Here is a 25,130-nt window from a genome sequence, read left to right on the forward strand (position 1 = left end):
TATTTTCATTGGCTTTAATGTGTCTATTCACTTAGCAAGCAGCTAGTAAGCATGAGTAAAGGTGGCAGAATTGGGCCTGCTATTGTTTTATTTATTCATTTTAATTTATACACAAATTGCTAAAAGATCATCTCTCTATGGCTCTAGATTCTGCCAATAAAATTTACAAAGACAACTGTTAGTTTAATTTACAACTAACATTAACCAGACGAAAAAATGAAACATCAGCTCTTCCCACCTACATCCTCATGACACCTCCACCCATCACCAAAGTTTAGAGGGATGAGATAGAACAGGCATCAGCAACCTTTGGCATGCGGCTTGCCAGGGTAAGCACCCTGGCGGGCCAGGCTGGTCTGTTTAACTGCCGCGTCTGCAGGTTCAGCCGAACACAGGTCCTACTGGCAGTGGTTCACCGCTCCAGGAAAATGTGGGTGGCGGAAAGTGGCGGTCAGTACATCCTTCAGCCCGTGTGGCAGGTAAACAAACCAGCCCAGCCTGCCAGGGGGCTTACCCTAACAAGTCGTGTGCCAAAGGTTGCCGACGCCTGAGATAGACTTTGCAGTGTGCACTACAAATCATGCAACATCAGGTATTTAAGACCCTGTGTGGAAGAGGGGCTTCCAGTGTGGAGGATTCCACATTTGTAATGGTTAGTAAGAAGCATGACTGCACTGTACCCTGCTACTCAATTAAATCAGTACCTATATGGGCCTAATCCTGCCTTTGTGCATCTTCCATTGTCATCAACAGTACCAGGACTCTTGCAGATTAGGGCAGAATATGACTCTATCCATTGCAGCAATCATTTCCTTTGTGGCAAAGCTGTAATATCTCCATTTCAAATAAAATAACCCAACTCTTTATCCCTTGTACTGTGTCTATCGCCCCAATAAGTAATGACTTGTGATGATCTACAGCAGAAATGTGAATTGGAAAACAGATCTTAAAAGTTATGAAAACAAATGTAGATCTTGCTTTTTTCACTGGAAGATGAGTGAAGATGCCAACCCTGCTAATCGTGTCCGACTCAAGTTCTATATCCTTTAATTTCTAAAGCAGCGACCCCATGACAGACCTTCTCTTTATTAAAGACAAGTGAATATTCTCCCTCAGTGATAGGATTATCATGAGTGGATTACTGCAGGCAACCTTGGACTAAGGTTCCTATTTGTTGCAAAAATGCTGAATTAAATAAACTGCTCTTTCAACACTGATTTCCACAAAAGCCTAGCAAGAGTGGGGAAAAAAATCAGATTTCCTTCCGTTCTTTATTTGCACACAAGCTGACAGATGTGCATTGATTATTCTGTCATTAGCTCCTGTAACTACAACAAACACTATATACAGACTTTTAATTCATGAAACTACATACCCAATTTAGCTTTTCTTTAACTATCACACATGACAAGAGACACATTTTTCATTATAGCATATGATTTTGGCTTAAACGTAGAACTTCAGTTCCCTGTCACTAGCAGTAAACTGCTAGAGAAACAGCAAAAAATCCAACACAAATTAGAATCTTTACTGAAAATATCAGCATTTTAGCAAAATGTTTTATGCAAAACTGATACCATATAGATTGGGATTAATTAAATACAGATTTCTATAGAAAATATTCTAAAAAATACCAAATATAATAGAGAACTAGCTCTTCTATGCAAATTTTAAACTGATCTACAGCAACACATAGAAAATTACATTCCTGTTATATTAGGGTATGTCTACACAGCTGCCAGGAGCAAGTCTCACAACCTTGGTTGCCATAGGTCTCGTGATGGTGCACTGAAAATAACAATGTGGAAGTTCCAGCTTCAGAACTTCAGAGTCCAAGAGCGAACATAAAAGCAATGTCTACATAGCTATTTTTAGTGCACTGGCACGGGCCCTGCCACTGCATCTGTTGACCCCAGCAGCTGTGTAACCATACCCTCATAGATTAATTTTAAAATGGTAAAGACAAGTTATTGTTCTCCATTAAACCCCAGGGGATAAGATTTTTCCATATGAGGTGTAGACTCTTATACTCAACTTTTCCTTCCATCCCTTTTATTGCCAAAGTGACAGCAGTGAATAGTTAGGGTATAGCCTAATCACATATACCTAATGATTCCACCCTTCTGGCAGAATTCCTCAGAAACATCCTATAAAAAATTTTAGAGAATTATGTCCCTGCCATAGAATTCTTTAGGTTGTTTGGAAAAAAAAACAACACACCTACAGAAAGGATGTCAGTCTATAAATTTCATAGATTTTTAAAAGTAGTATCTATAAAACCATAGTAGTTTCATTCCACTTAAATGGTATAGGGCTTGTCCATAGAGAGAATACTGTTTTCTTATACATTTGTAAATATCTTAAGGGTCACTATGCTGACCCAACTCATGCACAGCTGCAGTAGATGCCTTTTGTAATTACAATTATAACTTTAATACTCACAAAAAGTATAAATACACACAAAGCCTAGCTTAGGATGTCTAGGGTCAAAGGCATATATAAAATTGGGCAAAATACATAAGTGGCAGTAAAGCCAGTCAAAATGACAATTAATGCAGATTTTTTTTAACAGACCAATTCAAGCAAACCTATTGGTACGTATTGTTGAAATGAATAAGAATAGGGACTGTGCCATTAAATACACACTTTAACACACCTATTGTGAGGATGGAAAGCTCTCCCATTTTAAATAGTCTTTGAAAAACGATGAAACATTCAACAACAAAAGGAACTATAAAGCTCTGACCAAGTCCTCCATGAGTAAAGCAATTTAGAGTTTAGAGTGATAATCCAGGCTGAGCTATCAGCTTTAACTCTCACCAAACAAACACAGAGGATGAAATTCTGGCTCCACCGAAGCTAATGGGAACACTGGCACTGACTTCAAGGGGTCAGGATTTCACCCACAGGGCTAGATTCAGACAGTGTTATTAACAAAGCTGTCCCACTGCATCACTGGGATTATTCCTGGTGTTGGTGCTGCTCAACAGCAGCAAAGGTATCTGAATTTAGCTCATAAGATAAATATAATAAAAAGTTAGCACATATAAAGTATTGTTCACCTTCAAAGTGCTTTACAAAGAGTACTCTAAAAACTGAGAAGTATTGTCCTAATTTTTTGATGTGGGTAACAAAGGAATAGTTAAATTATCTCATTTTAAGACATGCTAAGCACTGTAACTTCCATCTATTCAATGCAAAAGAAGCTTCTCTTTCCAGAGCCAGGATTAGCATCAAGGAGCTCTTGGCTCAGACCATGAGACTCTTTCTCTCTCTCGCTCTCTCTCAAAAGAACAGCACAGTGATATGCACTTAAGCAACAGTATCAGCCCAGATTTTCAGTTTAAACTCTGCTTCCTTACAATATAAGACCATTCACTTCACTGGAGTCATGCATTACATTGAGAGGTTCCTGTAATTACAAATTAGTATTTTTGTTGAAAGAACTCCCTGCCATATTTACCTGATCATTTGTAATGGATCCAAATGTCCTTTTCGGTGCTGTTTTGGGCTGTCATGTAAATACAAAATTAGAAAGTTTTTTAAAACGTGTAACATTGAAGTAGACTTGTAAATACACAACTATTCAAACACAGACACTTAACACAGTGAAGTGGAACAGCTCTTTCAGTGCTACAACAAGCTAGCATGCTGGGACAGTAGACGGGGCTCCTAGGGTCCATTCCTGTACAAACTTGCTTCTGGTCTATGTGATTCTGCAGTATCACAAGCTGTCTCACTGAACTCAGTGGGATTCAGATTCTGGAGTAAGAGCTAAGCCTAGCAGAAAATATTTGCATGACTGGGCTCTTAGTTGGCAGATTACTGACTGGATGAACTGGAAAAGCAAACCACGGGTCAGTGTAGGCGCCATTAACATGGCCTGCTGTGGCCAAGACTACTCAGGAAATTAAGTTTGCAAACCAATAAATGGATAGACAGTAACAGCTCCATCAGATGCTGATAAACTGATAGACCACAATGGCTTCTTAAATAAATGAAGCCCAAACCCCCCACTATGGTAAAAAAATTCACATTAAAAATGTACAATACTGTGTGATGCATAGCACTTTGGATTTTAAAAGGGAATCAGTGTTTGTGATTATTGTTGAGACCATCAGAGAGTATTTGTTCATTTAATAAACAAGTAAGGGGTAGATCCTGTAAGGTGCATAGTGTGCTTATATTTCACTAAAGGAGAACGCTCAGCACCTCACAGAATCAGGTTCTCATTGGCAAGAAGGCCTTGTTTCTGCAGACATGTTTAACTTAAGGCAATTTACTCACAGTGCATAAAATTAACCATATTTTAACAGGTTGAGGACCTAAATCTTTTTAGCAGATTGTACAAATGACAAAATCTATACAGAATGTATATAAGAAATATTCAAAGTGCAAGAACCTACCATACAAAACACTTGTGGTTAGACAGTCCTGGCATCAAACAGTGAATCAGACATAATGGTTTCCTGACTCCTTGATACAAAATTATTTTAAACAGATAAGTCATTTGCAATAATAATACTTCAATAAGAAAATCTTCAATATATAAGAACCTTGCATCCAAATGATCCTAAAGTGCTTTAAGAACCCTCCCCTGAAATTGCTCAGCTGTTTGCTGGCTGATGAACATTTCAGGTATAGCCAAGAAGGAAACACTTGCAGTTCTTTTGAACATACAAGGTAGGTCCCAATGTTCTCTTGTTGCCAAGAGAATTCCTATGGAACACTGTAGCACAGCAGGTGCAGTCAACAATGAGCCAAGAGAAAGGATTACAGTAACACAGACACAAGATTTCCAATGCAAAATTATACAGGAGCTGCAAAATGAGACAGATTAGTTTTCAGATTTTGTTTTTTAAAAGCATGCATTTTTCTTTCAAGCTTGACACTTTGAATGTGAAACGTGTAAATACCCACAGCAAAGTTAAACCCACTAAATACAGATTTACTATAGATAATAAGTAAATACTAGCACATTCAGAACCATGGTAGCAGGAATGCCGCAGCTCTAATGAAAAGGAATACAGGTCTCCAGTCTGCTGTCACAATGTGTGATTCAGATTTGTATTCATTCTGAAAGATTGTGCTGCATTATGCTTCTCTGTCATTTAATGCACACCAACTTTCCACTTTCCTTTCTGCAATACTGCATGCAACTTAGGTTCCACCGGGGGACGGGGGACGGGCAGGGGAGGAGTGTTGTGTACACATACTAAAAGACAGCAAGATGGCCTCAAAGAAGAAACTGAAATTAGAGATCTTTGAAATATTTGCAACACAAACAGAAATCCACAGGAAATTTGCTTGCTGTTGGGTTCCATTATAAACTTGTTGAAACTCAAGCAAGGTTTGTCAGAACATCTGCTGAGGTTAAAAACTGAGGCCCGGTTTCAAGTAAACTTGGGTAAACGCATGGTTTTGTATCAATACTATGCACGGTTGCTGTTTCATATGCTGTTGATGTAAATCCTGCGAAATATAACAACAGTCTATCCTAAGTTTTGCTTAGACAGTCAAACCCAAAACTCAAAAGTGGAACTTGGGGGTTCTGAATTTCCATAAATCTAAGCTAAAGGAAATGTCTGTACAAGAACCTGTATGTAAATATGTTCAGCTCCTTGCCTAAACTGTATGAATATGAAAAATCCAAGGGCAAAATCCATTTGGTGGACTACAAATTTATCGATGAACTTGGCCACAAGTGCCAAAGTATTTCTCAATCTCAGTTTATGGTTTTAAAAGAGCTACTCTAGCTGTAAAGCACAAGCAAAGCTTTCCTATCCATACACTCAAAGCCTAACTATTTACATTATAACAATAGCGAGCATAATACTAGGCAGGGGCTCAGCACAAAGTACGGATAAAGAACCATTATTCCAAAAGGGAGAGAAAGTAAGAAATACAATGGGCAAGTCATCAGAGAATCAGTAAGTGGTCCAAAGTATTGTAATCTGAACAAAAAGGAGGTTTAGGGGGAATACACAAGCACTGAATTGCTTGGGAAGCTAAATTTAATGTTATTGCAGAAAGACTGAGAGTAATGTCCCTTGCTGTTCCTTACCACCACAGGGCAGTCTGTCCTTTCTCTTCAGAACTCTTCCCAACTTTGATTTCCCCAAATCTCCTTTGGATTTGACTTCTCTGACAATTTTATCCATAAAGCTGTCTCATATTTCCTGAGCTAGTGAAAGCTGATGAATGTTCTTTGACTGAATTGTCAACAGGAAAAGGTCTAGCATACAGAATAATTGCCTTCCATACCCTCATATAAGTTCTTTACACATGAGTTTAGCAAAACATACTAGCAGTTTTCTTAAATTTACGCTTTATACTGAAGATGACAAATGTCAGTACAGTTGTCCTGACATGAAGGTGTCATTAGCAGTTCTATGGCCCAACTAAGCCCTGACAAGCCTCTCTTCACCATTCATGTTAGGGGTGCTGTAGTGATGGTTAACAAGACAAATTTCCAGTTTTGACATATGAACTGTATCTTCCCATATTACAAGTTGTCCTATAGCAAAGTAGGCAATATAGTAGCAACCTAAGTTTGTGTAACAATACTGGAAATCTTGTATTTTTCAAGCTCTCTCTTATCCTGGGTTACCAGGGCTGCCACTTTTAACAGTTTCCCCTCCAACACAAATTCTATGCATCACACTATTATGATGCTTGTACTGTGGTATCAGCACATTGCTTCATCTCATCAGGATGTAAAGTCATGACAGCATGAAATAATTTGAAGGTCACTTGAGTGGTTCTGCAAACTTAGCTCAAATGGACTCCTATCTAGGTGCATCATCAAAGCAGCCAAGTATCTCACAAGCATTAATTAATGTATCCCCACAATACTTTGAGGTAAGGAAATATTACTACTCCCATTTTATAGATGGGCTCCTGAGATAGAGAGAGAGAGTACATCACTTGTCCAACATCATGCAAAAAGTCCGTGGCACATCCAAAAATTGAACCCGCTCTCTTGAGCACCACTCCAAGGCCTTAAACTCAAAATCATCCTTCTTTTAGGGACAGTTTCCCCAGAACAGGTAACAAATGTAGGTAGGAGAACTAGAAAAGTGGATTCTCCTCCACATCACATCCCATTATACATGTTGAGAGACATACATACACACTCTACTGAACAGGAGATTGATTAAGTACATGATGGACAGATTAAGGTATTGAATATGACTGAGCATTGTTCTAAATGCTTCCATTTTTCCATAGCCTAAAGGAGGGTTTCAGAAACATTTCCTGTTTCAGCAATTTTCCTCTTCTTTGTAATGGTACTAGGATTTATACAGGGAAGAAAGGATTTGGGGTTTACGTTAGGTATCTCATTGTTCTTTATTACAAACTTGAATTTTTATGATAACATATTCTACATGTCACACCATTATAGATTTGATGCATTTGCCAGTTAAGGTTAACAGGGACCAAAGAACCAATCATCTGTAAATACATGATTACACATTTCATGGATATCACTTACCAACACATAATTGTGGTTCAGGAAATGTCAGGAAGAAAGCTATTCTGGGTACTCTCTCAACAAGAGCTAAATAAAGAGCCCATTTTGCTTTGGCCGCCAGAACAAGGCACTTTGAGATTCTAAATACATTTTTAGAGTTATTGGATGACCAGGAGTTTGAGCAACGTGCAGAACACCCTATTCCTTCCCTGCTCTTTAACCAGGGTAGTCTGTCAGGAAGAAGACGATTCAGACTGACATCCATTTGTTCACAGGAAAACACAGGCAACTGTGTTCCTTACCTTAAAACAGATGCTGCTCAGCTAATTTACCACTTCCATCCATTTCAATGGGAACTGAGGGTGATGGACACTTGGCTTTAGAGAGACAAGACAGATGAAGTAATATTTATTGGACCAATATCTGTTGGCAAGAGGGACAAGCTTACGAGCTATACAGACTTTTCCTCAGCTTTTTGAGCTCTATGTAGCTCAAAAGCTTGTCTCTCTCACCAACAGAAGTTAGTCCAATAAAAGATATTACCTCACTCACCTTGTCTCTCTAATATTCTGGGACAACACAGCTACAACAACACTGCATACATGTGGCTTTGGTTCATAAAGCATGGAAAACAGAAACAAAAAGCCCCTTGACACTGTTAAAAATTAGTGCAAATATACAGAAATTCATACCCATTAAGTCTACCTCATCTCATTTCATTCCCTCCCCACACTCTAAACAAATAACTGAAGGAAATATGCACGTCTCCCAAATTTTCTTTTAAGAGACAGAAACTTTACTCAGTTATATAGGTGCAAAAAATAAATTTGAACCTCTGATTTTGTATTTATACAATAAAGTTCTTTTGCATCATATCTTGTAAGCCAAAGTGGTTGAAACTTTTGCATCTTGATTGTATTGTTTACTTTTAGGAAAAAATTTGATAAAATCTTTGTGTGGGTTACATGGGTAACACAAACACAGACGCTTAACTAGAGACATAGGTGCCTAAACAAGCACAGTAAAAAATAAAAAACAAAACAACATGTTCTCTTGATTTACATCATAAAAGGGATTCTTTCATATACCCATACTATACTTTAATGTCAATGTTTTCATTGTTTTATGAATTATGATATTTAAAAGAAGAACACATTGATCTCAGATTCAGGAAACTTCCAATTCACGTTTGCAATTATGCACATTTACAAAATGCCCAATAATCTCATGCAATAGAGCTTTTTCCTTGTTCTTCTCTCTTCCCGCCCCACCCTCCCCCGCCATTCACAAATAAGCTTTGGGGGGATTGTAGGCCTTGGGGTAAAAACGGCTGAAATACATATGATGGTAAGACCTTCCAAAACTTTTCTTCTTTGCCGGGATTTGTAAACTCAAACAGAAAGTTTGTGTTGAACATTGAACTCCTCAGGGGATCATTTCTACTTCTGAGACAAAAGAGATGCTTTTCAAAAAAAAAAAAGTTATCCTTTTTTGTATTGTTCTGGGAAAGACATAGCTGAGCCACCTTACTAAAATTTGAAAGGTGCTTGACATATGCATATACAAGATGCCACTTCACTGCCTATTGGAAGGTAATAAATAACCCTGCACTTTCAGAGTTATAAATCTGGTACAGTTGCCCAGAAGAAGCATTTAGTGCCAGTAAGTACTAAAAATAGTTTCAGAGATTGGATTCTAAAACTGATTTAAAAAAGGCTGTTTACTGTGTTGATCAGGGAATGCTGGGGACAGAGCAAAAATCTGTTTCTGAACTTTTCTGGTGCTTGATTTATCAGGAAACCAACCTGACGCCCCCTTTCCCCGCCTCCAACTTCCCTATTGTCACTCATTGGTATGTATCTGAATCAACAGAACAAAAGCATGAGTTCCAAAAAGATAAAATATTTCCATTCTGTACTGTGACAAGGCCACTTTGGAAGTAAACAATGAAAAAAAAATGACAGTATACTGTATAAATTTAGTGAAAACTACAATATATAAATCTTCATTTTGCTAAGTATCATCATTTAGCAATTAGTGATATTACTGAAAGTACCTTTCTTGTGACTTGATTAGAATTAAAAATTCTAGGATGAAAAGAATATTTTAAGTACACAATTTACTCCTGAGGGAATTCTGTGCCAAAAAAATTAAAATTCTGCACAAAAAATTAAAAATTATGTGCACAATATTTTAAAATTCTGCAAAATTCTGCAAATTTTGTCAGTAAATAAATGTGATTCTAACATGGCAGTGAGAAGCACAAATCACTGGTTGCACTGAGGTGGGAGATCACCCTGAAGCCCCTCGTTCCCCCGATACAGACACTCAGCAGTGTAGGGAGATGGGACACAGCGGGGAGGTCTGGGTGTGGGGGAGTTGGGTGTTGGGGGAGTGAGGCTTGATGAGGTGTGGGGGGTCCAGGTGCACCTGGTAGGGGATCAGTGGGGTGGGGATCTGGCAGTGGGATTTCATCAGAGTGGTCCAGGTATAGAGAGGTAGGGTTTCTCAGGGTGAAGGTTCGACGGGCGTGTTTAATGGGGGAGCCTCAGCTGCTGTCAAGGGGACGCTACATGCTGGGCTCCCTCTTCCCATCACAATTCCCCTATTCCCTTCTCTTCTCCATTCCCCCTCCCATCACTCCCACATTCCCCTCCCCCTGCCCTATTCCACCCCCTTTCCTTCCCCACTGCCTCTTCCCCACACCCCCTCACCCACCTCATCCCTCATTTCCCCCACACCCTCTTACCCAGCCCCACCACGGGCACTCACTGTTGCATGGAATAGAAAACAGGAAGGCTTCCAGCACATAGAAGAGGAGTACGACTAGCACTAGGACCCAGGAGGTAACATCCAGCTGCAGAATCAGGATATTTCTACACTATGGGATTATTCCAATTTTACAGAAACCGTTTTTAAAACAGATTGTATAAAGTCGAGTGCATGCAGCCACACTAAGCACATTAATTTGGCGATGTGCGTCCATGTACAGAGGCTAGCATCAATTTCCAGAGCGTTGCACTGTGGGTAGCTATCCCATAGCTATTCCATTGTTTCCGCAGTCTCCCCCGCCCTTTGGAATTCTGGGTTGAGATCCCAATGCATGATGGGGCAAAAACAGTGTCACGGATGTTTCTGAGTAAATGTTGTCACTCAATCCTTCCTCTGTGAAAGCAATGGCAGATAATCATTTAGCGCCCTTTTCCCTGGATTTCCCTGGTAGACGCCATAGCATGGCAACCATGGAGCCCGTTTAGCCTTTTGTCACTGTCACCGTATGTGTACTGGATGCTACTGACAGACACGGTACTGCAGTGCTACACAGCAGCATTCATTAGCCTTTGCAAGCTAGCAGAGACGGTTACCAGCCCTATTACACCGTCTGCTGCTTTGGAAATTGGCGATGACAGTTACCAGTCCTTTTGTACCGTCTGCTGCTAGAAATTGGCGATGACGGTTACCAGTCCTTTTGTACCATCTGCTGCTGTCACGGGTGCTCCTGGCTAGCCTCACTGATGTCGGCCGGGGGTGCATGGACAAAAATGGGAATGACTCCCCGGGTCATTCCATTCTTTATGTTTTGTCTAAAAATACAGTCAGTCCTGCCTAGAATATGGGGCAAGTCTACTTGACAACAAGAGAGCACAGCCACTCCGGGTCAGAGCTCCAGATATCCTGCAGAAATGATGAGCTGCATACCATTCTAGGGGGTGCCCCTGCAACAACCCCACCCGTTGCTTCCCTCCTCCCACTCCTGGGCTACCGTGGCAGTGTCCCCCCATTTGTGTGATGAAGTAATAAAGAATGCAGGAATAAGAAACACTGACTTAGTGAGATAAAATGAAGGGGAGGCAGCCTCCAGCTGCTATGATAGTCCAGGTAGTACAGAATCTTCATTAGACATGAAACGGGGGGGAAGAGCTCAGCCTCCAGCTGCTACGATGAGGACGGTTACCAAGCCTTTTGCACCGTCTGCCTCTCCAGGAGAAGCTTAAACGAAGGAGAATGACTGGGAGTATTCCATTTTTGCCTCAGGTTGGCCCCCTGCGACCTCACGAGCCAGCCAGAGCACTCACAGAAATGATGGACGTTTTTTCAAACCATCTTTGTACCGTCTGCCATTCAGGAAAGGAAGGGGACGAGGGATGCTGCTGCTGTTCGGTGCCACATCACATGTCTACAAGCAGCATGCAGTAAGACAATACAGTGACACTGAAAAAGGTGGAGAAACGATTTTTTTCCCTTTTCTTTCACGGCTAGGGGCAAATGACGACATATTATCCTGAACACCCTGGGACAATGTTTTGACCCTTCAGGCATGGGAGCTCAGCCAAGAATGCAAATGCTTTTCAGGAGCTCAGGACTGTGGGATGCTGGAGTCCTCAGCCCCCTCCTCCCTCCATGAGTAGTCCATTTGGCTTCCGTTATGCTTGTCACGCAGCAACTGTGTGAGGTCCTGCTGTGGCCTCTGTCTTGGAGATTTTTCGCAAATGGCTTTGGACATTCGTCTTCTGGAACAGGCTCCTGATAGAACGAGATTTGTCTCCCCATACAGTGATCAGATCCAGTATCTCCCGTACAGGCCATGCTGATCAGCGCTCCACGCTGGGCAAACACGAAATGAAATTCAAAAGTTCGCGGGGTTTTTCCTGTCTACCTGGCCAGTGCATCCGAGTTCAGATTGCTGTCCAGAGCGGTCACAATGGTGCACTGTGGGATAGCACCCGGAGGCTAAGACCGTCGAATTGCGGCCACACTAACCCTAACCCGACATGGCAATACCGATTTCAGCACTATTCCCCTCGTCGGGGAGGAGTACAGATATCGGTATTAAGAGCCCTTTACATCGAAATAAAAGGCTTCGTTGTGTGGATGGGGGCAGGGTTAATTCGGTTTAACGCTGCTAAATTCAGTAAAAAGGCGTAGTGTAGACCAAGCCTCAGCATAGTGGAGACACAGCTTTCTTCAGCTGGGCAGCTCTGTGCTTGTAGAATGGGTGGCGGACAGTGACATGTAACTTCATGTGCCCCCCTAATGCTTTGCCTCTGTTTGGAGGGGGGGAATCCCCCCAAAAAACTGCACCTATGGTCGTCCCCCGCGTACAGATTCCCTTTGCTTCTCTGCCATTTTCTGCAGGGAAACACAGGAAATTTGCAGGGTGAGTGGTGTTTTCTGCAGGCATGCAGTCCCACAGAATCCCCTAGGAGTAAAAATTTGATAGGGAAATACATAAACATACTCAATACTATCCATCACCTAACTGTGTCCCATTTCCAAGGCATCTATTACAACAACATAAACTGATGAATGGCATTTTCTGTTTGTTTGGGGGTTTTTTGGCTAAGAAACCAGACTCCTACAAATGTTCTCATTTGTGTTTATGTGTGTGTGTTTTATTTTTTATATTGTCTTCCATATCCCTGCTAGTGATCTAAGTGCATCCAATTTCTCCCTTCCCTTAGAAACAGCAAAAATGATGCAAAGATCTAAGCAATCTAGTCTGTTCTTGGATTACACCCTGTATTATATACTTCAGAGATTTCTGCCCCAAATTTTATATATTTCAGATTATGGATTTTCACTATGAGGAAGGAAAGTAAACAAAAATATCTTTTTTTCACAGAACCATGAAGATGTCTTATTGGGTATTATTGTCACTTTTTCCCATTCTCTTCCTTTACTTTTGGTCATCTGTTTATAACTTCTGCTACATGTGTCATCTTGACTTTAGACTGTCATCTCTGAGGCAGGTCTTTGTTTTGGTAGGTGCATGATATATTTTTCAGCACTTAAAAATAATGATTTGAAAAATAATTATTTTAGAAGACTAATGACCAATTTGCAGGAATGAAAACCACACATTTCAGTAGGCAGCTTTTACAACCTGCACTAAAGCACAGCCTCAGAGTTTACCTCCTTCCTGAACCTTAGCTTTAACAGCTATAAGCTTGTCTTCCATGCAGTTAACTCAAGTAATAACGTAAGTGTTTTCCCTAACTCGACTCCTGTCCATATTCGAAAACCCTTGACTGTGGTCATGCTTTAACATGAGCTGCTTGGCCTGTCAAGCTAGAGCATCAGTTAGCACAACTTGTCAGTTGCCAACATGACCATTCCGTTGCATGGACATAGTCTAGGTCCACTCAAGTGCCACTAATCCTCCAATGCCTTCCCACAATTCCCGTTGTGTGAGAGGCAAAATCCATGTCCTCAGCTCATGCATTATAAAGTGTTATATGAAAACCAGCTTCTGGATAGGTCATCCATCCTGCTTACAGATTTAAGACTCCACTCCCATCTCCATTTAGCTTTACCGTGCAAAAATTGGTCCACTGGGCCGTATGCACAGGAATGCAGAGAAGAATATGAATCTGAATGAAATCGTTTTTGACATTCAGTATTATGGCTTTCAGTAAAGGAATGAAATCCACAATAAATGATTGAACATGAATCTGCTAACGGAAACAATAAACTTCCAGTAGCCAATGCATTGTTAAGGTCTTTCCTTATTATGCTCTCACACATGATCAGTTTAGTTCCAGCCACTGCCCAGAAGGGAAAGCCAACCAATCATTTCGCAACAATGTGCATATTAAAACAGTTCTCCATGTTCAGGTTTGCTGATTTCAGAGGCAGAGAACAAAGTATGCTATCACCTCATACATACCCTTTGATATATAATGACAATCTTGCAAACTGATATGTGTCAAGCATTGCATTACAGTCATAAAATAAGTTTTTATCTCAAACACATTTCTCATAGATAAATTAATTCTATAAAGCCCTTTGCTCTAACATACTGGGGAGAAATGAAACAAAGGAAAGAAAAAAATCCCACTTGCATGCATGTTACATTAGCCAGGTCCTTTTACAAAAGGAAAGAGAACAATTTTCACTTTTCTTTGTTACGATGCTCATAAGACTCAGTGCACTGCAGTGCTGACATAAGATTCACCGAGCCACCGAAAGCTAATATGAAGTTGAACTTCAATCCTGTTGTTCCAAAGCAGGTTCTGAAAGTCACCTCTCTTCTTTAGGAGTTCTCTTTAAATATTATCTGACCAGAACAGCAGGAATGCAGAGTGTCATTTTCTCAGTTCTGCCAAATAAATCTGGATAAGTGTGATTTTTAAAGTCTACACAGAAAATGGTATGTACTTATAGTGAAATGTTGGAAATTTTGAAATTAAGTCTTCAAATGAAACCAGAGGTTCAAATCCTGCCTCTATAAATATGAACAGTTTATAGAAATTGTATATTTAAAATTATTTGACATAGCAGCATATGAAGCAGTATGTAAACCCAATCTTTTACTTTTCTTTTGCACCCATTCAGTCTTCCCCGTATGAGTGTATAAGTGGAGTCTGTGTAACCTGTTCAGATTCTCTGAAATGAGAAGCATTATGGAAATAAAATATTTATTAATTTCAAGTAAAATGAGAGTGTAGTATATTACTGGTAAGGAAAACAACACGGACATGTAAATGTTACTTACTCAGGTCCAATTAAAACATGCAAAACAGAAACGGATTTCAGTGACATGCATCTTTCTAGAATCATCTTTAAAGAGAAAAGAAAGCCTAAATATTTCCTAAAACTGCTGTGTGTTTTTGTTGCTGTTGTGCTCTCAAAAATGAACTGAAGAACTTCTACTGTCTTCCTTTCTCTGCTATGTGGTTATTCTTGCTAAGGGCTATTGGCAATATTGACATTTAATCTAAGCATTTATACAAGTCATCAATGTGGTATCTAAGTACCCTGCAGAGACTATCAGAACAATGATTCGCTATATAGATATGCAAAGTGGCTTCCTTCTCCTCAAGTCAGTTGGGACAATGAGTATTGTTTTGTTTATTCAATCTCTCTCCCTCTCCATCTCTTCCTTCTGATCTATTCTTCAACATATCAAACATTCAGGCTTCCTTCACAATGACTTTTATGACCTACAAAAAACACATAGGCCAAAAAAGGCCAATGCTGCATTGCCTGGTGCTCTGCTAGCTGCAGCTACAATTCAACAGAAAACTGTTGGGGTAGGAGGGAGAAGAGATTGAGGAGTTGCGGCCAGAGAAACTGAAAAGATAATAGCACAGCCAAGTCTCAAGGAAGTTTCCTGTGGGCCCCCAAATCCTGTCCTCACCCTCCAAATGGTAGCTGCGCTACCTGAAGTTGCATTCAGAATATGGAAAAGCCGCCAAAATGAGAGCGGCAGCAGTATCAGAATTACATTTAAAACTTCATTCTAAAGAAAACCCACCTGGAGACTCTCTAATGTTCAAGGCACAAGACTGCCAAAAAGTCAAGGAACTATATTATTATGTGTGCATTTATACAGCAAACATCACAATAGCCCTAGTACAGGCCATTTTACAATTCAAAGACAGAAAAATCAATAGCTGTACAGATTCAAACCCAATAACACAATCAGGTTTTCTGTTCATTTTTTGTTAAGTTCACCCACCATCCAAAATAGGTATTTAGCATATTTACAAGAGGCTCTAGGTGTTGTTTACAGCTCCAGACCTGAACGACTAGGGTGACATGCTCATATATAAGCAACAGCTACTGGACTTTGTGAGTTCAAAACACTTAAAGTCAATAGAAAGTTTTACAAGTTTTGGGACTCATCTACTACAGGAAATATACACTTTTGAGAACTGAGAGCAATTTTTTCCACAAACAACAACATTCATGTGTGACCAAAAAAAGCCAAAAAACAAAAGGGGGTTCATGGGGTACATTCATTCCTGTGTAGCAGGCCAGTTCAAACCTTTATGCATCACTTTAGATCTAGTCTGAGGACTTAATCTGGACTTAAGTGGCATCTAGACCTTGTGCTGGCTCTCTGCACAAAGGTGAATTTCACCCATGGGCAACTACTAGTTCATTATTGTGAGGTATACACCTCTACCCCGATAACACCACCACCCAATATAACACGAATTCATAGATAACTCAGTAAAGCACCACTCCGAGGGGAGGACGGGGCTGCACACTCTGGCGGATCAAATCAAGTTCGATATAACTAGGTTTCACCTATAACGTGGTAAGATTTTTTGGCTTCCAAGGATAGCGTTATATCGAGGTAGAGGTGTATTATTATTAGGATTAGATAGGGAACAAAATAGAAGCTAACACGTTGTTCATCCTATTAAATGCACTATAACAAACTGGTATGAAGAGTCTCTAACAGCAGTTACTACAACAAGCAAAAAAGCAATGGTGAGGTCAAAATGGAGGAGAAAAGCAATCTCAGAATGAAAAGATACATAATATCCTCTTCGCAAATGCCTGGAAGAGCATCCCACCACAAAAAAACAAATAAAAAAAGACAAGACAATTTGTTAATAAGAGAAAGAATATAATTTGACTTTGGAACATAAGCAATAACCAAAGCAATAATACACATCACATTAAAGGAACCAGCAATTATGAACACAATGTTATAAAAATGTACTTGAATACTGACAGCTGATGACTCAGAATTCACACTCCTTTTTCCAGTGTTTCTAGTTGTTTCTTTAAAATTATCTGCAATGTTCTTTGCTAGATTGCCCCAGCTCCAAAAGCTCTATGGGACTCAAGTGTTCAAACCAACTATTCACAAAACACTAGCCTGGGAGTACAAATTATATTGTAATAAATCTTTCTTTCAGAAATAAAAATAACTATACTGCGGTCAAGTGCCAGGCTCCATGGTTGACGTACTATTTAAATCCTGTCTTTGACAGCTAAAAATATAACATTGGGCTTTCTCCCCATCTTCCTTTCTTTTGTAACAATGAAAAACTATTTTGTTCTGGGCTGTGTGGGGAAAATAGCAAGGGCTAAATTAATTGTCTTCTTCACTTAATGCCAACTTTAAAAAAAAAAACATTTTCTGATGTGAAATTTTTATATAGGATTAATGATTCTCTCTGTTGTCTTTTCTCTTAAAATTTTTAACTACACACACACACACACAGCACGCTTACACGTGCTTGATAATATAGGGGAAAATCTGTATCTCCCAGCCCCAATTTTATAAAGTATATTTTAAAAAGAAATTTGGGGAAAATGTAAATTTTCCTCCCTTCCATCATTGAAAATTTACACTCCAGTGTATAGCTGGTTGAAAAATGGATGGCATGGGGGGTGGGGGGGAAGAGGAGGGAGAATCCCTCTCCCCACCCCAAAACGTTCTGGAAATTGTTCTTTCTTTTTTGTTCTTCTTTTGTCAAAATTTCAGTTGCAATTTTCTGATCCGTCACATGCACGTTTAATAAAGCTTTCAGCCACCAGGCTACCCTCCTTTCAGCAAACATTGCTCTTGGTGGAAACTCAGTTGTTACTATCTTGTTACTACAGAAGTAGTAGGACACAGGATTCTTCCACAGCAAATTTACTCAAGATGGACAGGACCAAAACATAGCCACAGTAAGTGCTCAAAAGCAGTACCTGCTAATGCTAATCATTACTGCTATTAAATATTTATATTATGGCAATGCTCAAAAGCAGCAATCAGGATTGTGCTGGGCACTGTACAAATGCAGAGCTAAAACAAGAGAAAATCCTGGTGCTGAAGTGCTTCCAATTTAAAGGAGTTTAGTTCAGCTTGGTACTGATATAGTCTTCCTTGATGGAAGGTTTTGGCACCAAGAGGAGGTTTTGGGAAGCTTCCATCTGCACAAAGGAACTATGGGTCCTGTCTAGACTATTGATTTAGACCACTGCTGTCCAGCCATTTGACCCTATGTCAAAAAATGAAAGCCATGTGAAGGCATGCCAGATGCTTCTCATTTCCACACAATACTGATAGAACCTGCATTGGTGTGACAAAATGTGGTATCTCTAACCATTGAGAGGGGCACCCTAAGTGATATTTTTCATGAGTGGATCTGTCAGACACATCCTTGAGTGGGGTTCTTTAGTTTACACTGCTACTTCAGGGATCTTAGGACTCTAGAGGTATGGTGTGCAGAGAACAGAGAAGAGTGCCTTGACTGTGATCCCACATGGACTTGTAGGGGCCTCATGAGTAGAAAGCCAGCAGAGTCTGTATTAGAGACTATCAGACCTAGCTGACAGACTCCTAAACTCAAATTGTGTTTGAGAACTGTGAATCAATGACCTTAATTTTGAGGATTCAGTCCACAAGGAGTAGCACAGTGAACAGGCTGGTAAAGATCCTGACTCACAGGTGCTGGAGATACTGGGGAAGATCCAAGTAGTTTGTCTTCAGGCTGATTATCAGCCCATGAATTTTCAAGGCTTTGATTACCTTATGGGTAAATAAATAACCTTCTAGTTGAGAATCCTACCAGGGCTGTTCTGTATGATCACATCTAGAATTCAAAACCAGCTGGACAGAATAGTACTAAATTAGAATTTGCACTTGAATTTAAAATCAATCATGCCGAGTCTGAACAGAGATTGAGACTGTCTCAGTCTGTGATGGCAGTGGCATTTTAATATATTAAACCAAGGACAACAACAAAAAACCAAACTATATTAGACACAAAAACATTACACATAAACATACTAAATAAATACACATATGTATACAAATACATAAAGTTACTGGGTTAGGCACTCAAAAAGCTAGGAAATGACAATTTAAGATGCATTCGTATCAACATCAACTTTTCATTTAATAAGAAATCAAGAATTAACATAAAGGCAAGTTTTTATAGTTTTCCTATCTACTGTAAATATATGGGTGCACAAGTTCATTCCAATTTTATAACATGCTTTAAAAATAATTTTGGAAAGATGTATGCACTACACTAAAGTATCAGAGTAACAATTTCATTGGCATCAAAATCTACCATTTCATTTGAAAGTCTAACCATGCAGTACACACAGTCGGATATCATCTCTTTGACAAGTGTTTTCACTAGATTGCCAACTGGATCATTCTTACTTGATTTCCCACTCCTGGCCTGTATGCTGCAATGCTTTTTAGTTATCTCAGAACTGCTCTGTTGTATCCCACATGCTCCCTGTCACATCCTTAGATCCAAACCAGAAGAAAACTCATCCCTCCAGCAAGCTTAGGCTACAGCAAGCATAAATAGCAGGTTTAGTTTTTAAATCCAGTGAGGTGCAGGAAGGAGCTGTTCCCCTTCGCAGTCTGTGAATGTGACTCTCAAACAGTTGAAAATAAGACAGAAAGGACCTTTTAAGCCCAACTCTTACACCCAATGTTACGTTCAGTTGTGCACTTGAACTCTGCTAAACCTCAGTTGGGTAAACACCTGCAAAGCATCACTGAAAAGAATTAGTGTGCAGATTACCAAAGCACAAATCAATGAGATATTGCTGCTGTGCAGGTGTCATAAACAGATGGTTAAGGGTTAATGTCTCTTTTACCTGTAAAGGGTTAAGAAGCTCAGTGAACCTGGCTGACACCTGACCAGAGAACCAGTGGGGGGACAAGATACTTTCAAATCTTGGTGGAGGAAAGTCTTTGTTTGTGTTGTTTGTTTTGTTCATTGTTCGCTCTTGGGGCAAAGAGGGACCAGACGTACACCCAGGTGTTCCCAATCTTTCTGAATCAGTCTTTCATGTTTCAAAACAGTAAATAATAGCCAGGCAAGGCGGATTAGTGTTATGCTTGTTTTCTTAACTTGTAAATGTGTCTTTTGGTGGAAGGATTTTTACCTCTGTTTGCTGTAACTTTGAATCTAAGGCTGGAGGGGGCGAGAGTCCCTCTAGGCTATATGAATCTGAGTACCCTGTAAGCATTTTCCATCCTGATTTTACAGAGATAATTTTTACCTTTTCTTTCTTTAATTAAAAGCTTTCTTTTTAAGAACCTGTTGATTTTTCCTTGTTTTGGAATCCAAGGGATTGAGTCTAAACTCACCAGGGATTGATGGGGGGAAAAGGAAGGGAACGGTTAATTCCTCTTTGTTTTCAGATCCAAGGAGTTTGGATCTGTGTAGCTTCCCAAGGCAACCCAGGGAGGGGAAAGTCTGGGGGGGGAAAGGAGGGCAGATGGTTTATTTCTCCTTGTTTTAAGACCCAAGGGGTTTGAGTCTTGGGTTCCCCAGGGAATGTTTTGGGGGAACAGAAAGTGTGCCAAACACTATATTTTTGGCTGGTGGTAGCACACCAAATTTAAGCTAGTAATTAAGCTTAAAAGTGATCATGCAGGTCGCCACTTTTTGGATGCTAAAGTTCAAAGTGGGGAAAAACCCTTGACAGCAGGTAATACCATGGATCTCACAAGCCACCTGGACACCTCCTGGCCCCTTTCCTGGCACTTGGTAATGCCCTTAAACAGGGCTAAGGCAAAGTTAATGGCCATGTTCCTCCTCCTAGTACTTGCTAGTCCACAAATCCCACAGATGTCTTGGACCTTCCCTGCCCTAATAATTCAGATTAGTAAAATTTTACTGTATGTTTGTTTCATGTAGCATTCTGTTGTTTTTAAGTCACTTTTCTGTGTACATGTTAAACCACAACACTTGATATTGAGAAAAAGCCCTTAGTTCAGGATGTCAAAGTTCTAATGCTTAGACATTAAAGGAGGTTACTTATACCCACAAAAACAATAAACTCTTTTATTACAATTTAATTGGAAATAGACAATGTTGTTAAACCAAAACAAATATCCTATTTCTGAAATGAGTTAGCCTATTTAAAATTCAGATCACAAAGCAGATTCTCATCCACAAATATTTCTGTTATATGCAGCATACAGGGTCAGATTGTAAACTGCCAGACTCGACACAGAGATTCCTTGAGAAAACCTAGCATCTGGAAAGATAAAAGTGCTCTGTCAGTATACTCTATGATAGTGTTTCCCAAACTTGGGACGCCGCTTGTGTAGGGAAAGCCCCTGGCGGGCTGGGCTGGTTTGTTTACCTGCCACATCCACAGGTCCGGCCGATCACTGCTCCAGGTCAATGGGAGCTGCTGGAAGCAGCACGGGTCAAGGGACATACTGGTCGCTGCTTCCAGCAGCTCTCATTGGCCTTGAGCAGCAAACCGCGGCCAGTGGGAGCCGCGATCGGCCAGATCTGCGGATGTGGCAGGTAAACAAACAGGCCCAGCCCGCCAGGAGCTTTCCCTACACAAGCGGCGTCCCAAGTTTGGGAAACAGAAGAGTTACAGGGAATGGCCATCACTCAGCATGAAGAAAAGTTGATAGTGGTGGGCTTGGACTGGTATTAAGATCAGAGTTATATAATACACTTATTTGTGATTTTGAAACCAGCAAATTGGTATAGTTCATTGATGAAATTAAATTGTTTCAATTAGTAAAAACTACTCATGTTTATGAGAATTTCCAGATAGATTTAACGAATTGGGGTTGTAAGCAGCATCATGGCAAATGAAATTTAACCAATGTATATGAGTAAGAATAAAATATTAAGAAGTTTGTACCGATAGGCTCTGAACTTTGGCTTACCCTGTACATTGAAGATGATGATCTTACATTCACTTCAGTTAAAGGTAAAAAGAATGAGGAGTACTTGTGGCACCTTAGAGACTAACAAATTTATTTGGGCATAAGCTTTCGTGGGCTAAAACCCACTGTTTAGCTCATGAAAGCTTATGCCCAAATAAATTTGTTAGTCTCTAAGGGGCCACAAGTACTCCTTGTTCTTTTTGCTGATACAGACTAACACGACTACCACTCTGAAACCTGACATGGTTAAAGGTAGTCAACTTCCCAGTACAGTTTTAAAAAGCAACTACATGTATGAAAATGAGGTCCTGAAACAACTGAAATGAGATTTTTCACAGCAGACTTCCATGCAGAGTTCTTTACTCAAGTGTTGTCACCTCAGCTCAACAAAGAAATTGCAGAGACTGAAGACTTAGGCCTGGTCTACGCTATGCGTTTATATCGATTTTAGCAGCGTTAAACCGATTTAACGCTGCATCCGTCCACACAATGAGGCCCTTTATATCGATATAAAGGGCTCTTTAAACTGGTTTCTGTACTCCTCCCCAGCGAGAGGAGTAGCGCTGAAATCGCTATTACCATATCGGATTAGGGTTAGTGTGGCCGCAAATCGACAGTATTGGCCTCCGGGCGGTATCCCACAGTGCACCACTGTGACCGCTCTGGACAGCAATCTGAAACTCGGAATGCCAACTGGCCAGATAGACAGGAAAAGCACCGCGAACTTTTGAATTGCATTCCCTATTTGCCCAAGCGTGGAGCCTGATCAGCACCACGGTAGCGATACGCACAACCTATAAAAGAGCTCCAGCATGCGACCATTTAAAGGGACTGATAAAGCTATCTGATCGCTGTATGGGGAAGACAAAGATCTGTCTATCAGAGCTATGTTGCAGAAGACGAAGCAAAGCATTTGACAAAAACACTCTCAGGCTAACGAGGACAGAGTCCACAGCACAGCTGCTGTGTGACAAGCGTAACGGATAATGTTCCATTATAAGAAATCAAATGGATTCACTCATGGAGGAAAGGATGGGGGACTTGTAGGACTGTCCAGCTATCCACATCCCCCGCAGTCTCCCGAAAAGTATTCGCATTCTTGCGCCTGAATGCTCCCAATGCCTGTAGGGTCAACATCTCCCGTGGGTAGTCTCACGCCTATATCCTCGTTCTTAACTCTTACCCTTCCTTCCACCCTAACAATGAATAGGAAAAAAATCTGTTTCTTGAACTTTTTTTCAGTGCTCACCTTTGTAATGTCTACTGCATGTTGCTGGTAAACTGCCGGCGGCACCGTGCTCGGGCAATGAAAGCACCATCCTCTTCCCCTCCTGTCTCCAGTGGCAGACAGTACAAAGTGAAGTCAGATTTAGAGCTGTCCTTCGTCATCAGCCCCATGGTGCCTCCTGGCTGGCCTCTAGGTGACCGGTCGACCGGGGGTCCTGGGTAAAAATAGGCCAACGACCTCCCGGCTATCCCTGAAGATTTGGTACGAGAAAGCGCTGGTTAACTGTCCTCATCGCAATAGAGAGCTGGGCTGAACTCCATCAGCCCCTCCCCTTCATGGTATGATAAAAGAGAGATCTGTACGCTTGGATATCAAGCAGCGGAATGGCCGTGGGTCCTCCGCCTCCAACATTTAAGTCTGCTCTGGATAGATCAAGGCAGTGCTGGAGGCTGCCTCCCCCGTCAATTTTATCTTCACTAAAAAGTCGAGTGGTTTCTTATCCTGCGTTGCATTCTTATATTCATCACACAGGGGTGGGGGGGGGACTGCCAAATCGAATAGCCGCAGAAGGGTTGGGGTGACGGAGGAAGCAAAGGGCGGGTTGTGCATGGGACAACCCCCTTATGAAAGGCAGCGCTCATCATTTCTGTGGAGTGTATCACGCGAGCGGCTGGAGCCTCTGGTCTCTCATACAATCTGGTCTCTTAGTAACACTGCCCCATAACTTCAGCCAGGATCGTAGCTCTATTTTTAGAACAACATAAGGAGGGAAGACTCGGGGGGTCATTCCCATTTTTGTCTTGGCGCCGCCGGCCGATCTCAGCGAAGGTCGAGCATGCAGAGCACCCAATGACAGCAGAAACCATACAGAACGATCGATAACCATCATCCTCATCCACCAATTTACAATGCAACAGCACACGGCTACAGTGAACGACTGGTATACCGTCTCTGCTACCCCTTGCAAAAGCAAGATGATGCTGCGTAGGCTGAGTAAGCCCTGTCAGCAGCACAGTAACACATACGGGTGACCAGTGACAAAAAGGCAAAAATGGGTCACATTTCCATGCTAGGCGTCTGCAAGGCAAATCCAGGAAAAGGGTGCGAAATGATTGTCCTGCCAGTTGGCTTTCAGGGAGGAAGGAATGAGTAACGACATTTACCCAGAATCACCCGCGACACTGTTTTTGCACCATCATGCACTGGGATCTCAACCCAGAATTCCAATGGGCGGGGGTGACTGCGGGAACTATGGGATAGCTACGGGATAGCTACCCACAGTGCAATGCTCCAGAAATCGACGCTAGCCTCGGTACATGGATGCACACCACTGAATTATTGTGCTTTGTGTGGCCGCATGCACTCGACTTTATACAATCTGTTTTATAAAACCGGTTTATGTAAAATCGGAATAATCCTGTAGTGTAGACGTACCCTTACAGTATTGGATCTGATAGCCCAAAACCACTAACTAATGCCAGTTACACTGTCGCCAATCCTGTAAACCAAAAATAAAGTGTTTAAAAAAAAAAAGAACAAAAATTTTGCTCTAAGGTTTCAGCTCAGCAAAATACATAAGCCCATCTTACGAGGCATATGCTTATGCTTCTTAATTACCTTATGCATGTCAATAATTTTTAGTGTTGTTTGCAGGTCTGTTGTAGCCATGTTGGTCCCAGGATATTAGAGACACACAGTGGGTGACATAATTTTGTACTGAACCAACTTCCGTCCGTGAACGAGACGTTTTTGAGCTATCTAGAGTTCTCAAAAGCTTGCCTCTCTCACTGACAGAAGCTGATCCAATAAAAGATTACCTAACCCACCTTGTCTCTCATGATTTTAGCACATTCTTAAGTACCTTGATGAATAGGGTTCTACATTAGCACAATCCTTTAAATTTCCCAGTGCTTAAATCCTTTATTTCCCCTTGATCTTTTTCTGTGGATTTTAAAGTAGACAAAACGCATTTTTAACTTTGTTTGCTTTTAAATACAATGCCTTCTGGTCACAGTGACAAGGTTCCTATA

General features: G+C 40.8%; 1 protein-coding gene across 3 annotated transcripts in view; it reads right to left on the minus strand.

Moving 5' to 3' along the window:
• Positions 1-25,130, minus strand: part of PCDH11X (protocadherin 11 X-linked) — a 1,065,677-nt gene that overhangs the window by 889,349 nt on the left and 151,198 nt on the right. For 2 of the 3 annotated variants that reach the window (XM_032762343.2, XM_032762359.2), the window contains exon 3: positions 3,464-3,511. The exons of the other annotated variant lie outside the window; for it this stretch is intronic. In XM_032762343.2, coding sequence (XP_032618234.1) covers positions 3,464-3,511 — 48 coding nt within the window. The remainder of the gene's footprint in view (positions 1-3,463; positions 3,512-25,130) is intronic. 3 annotated transcript variants of the gene reach the window in all.

This window comes from Chelonoidis abingdonii, chromosome 8 (assembly GCF_003597395.2).
Source record: "Chelonoidis abingdonii isolate Lonesome George chromosome 8, CheloAbing_2.0, whole genome shotgun sequence".
Taxonomy (NCBI): Eukaryota; Metazoa; Chordata; order Testudines; family Testudinidae; genus Chelonoidis; species Chelonoidis abingdonii.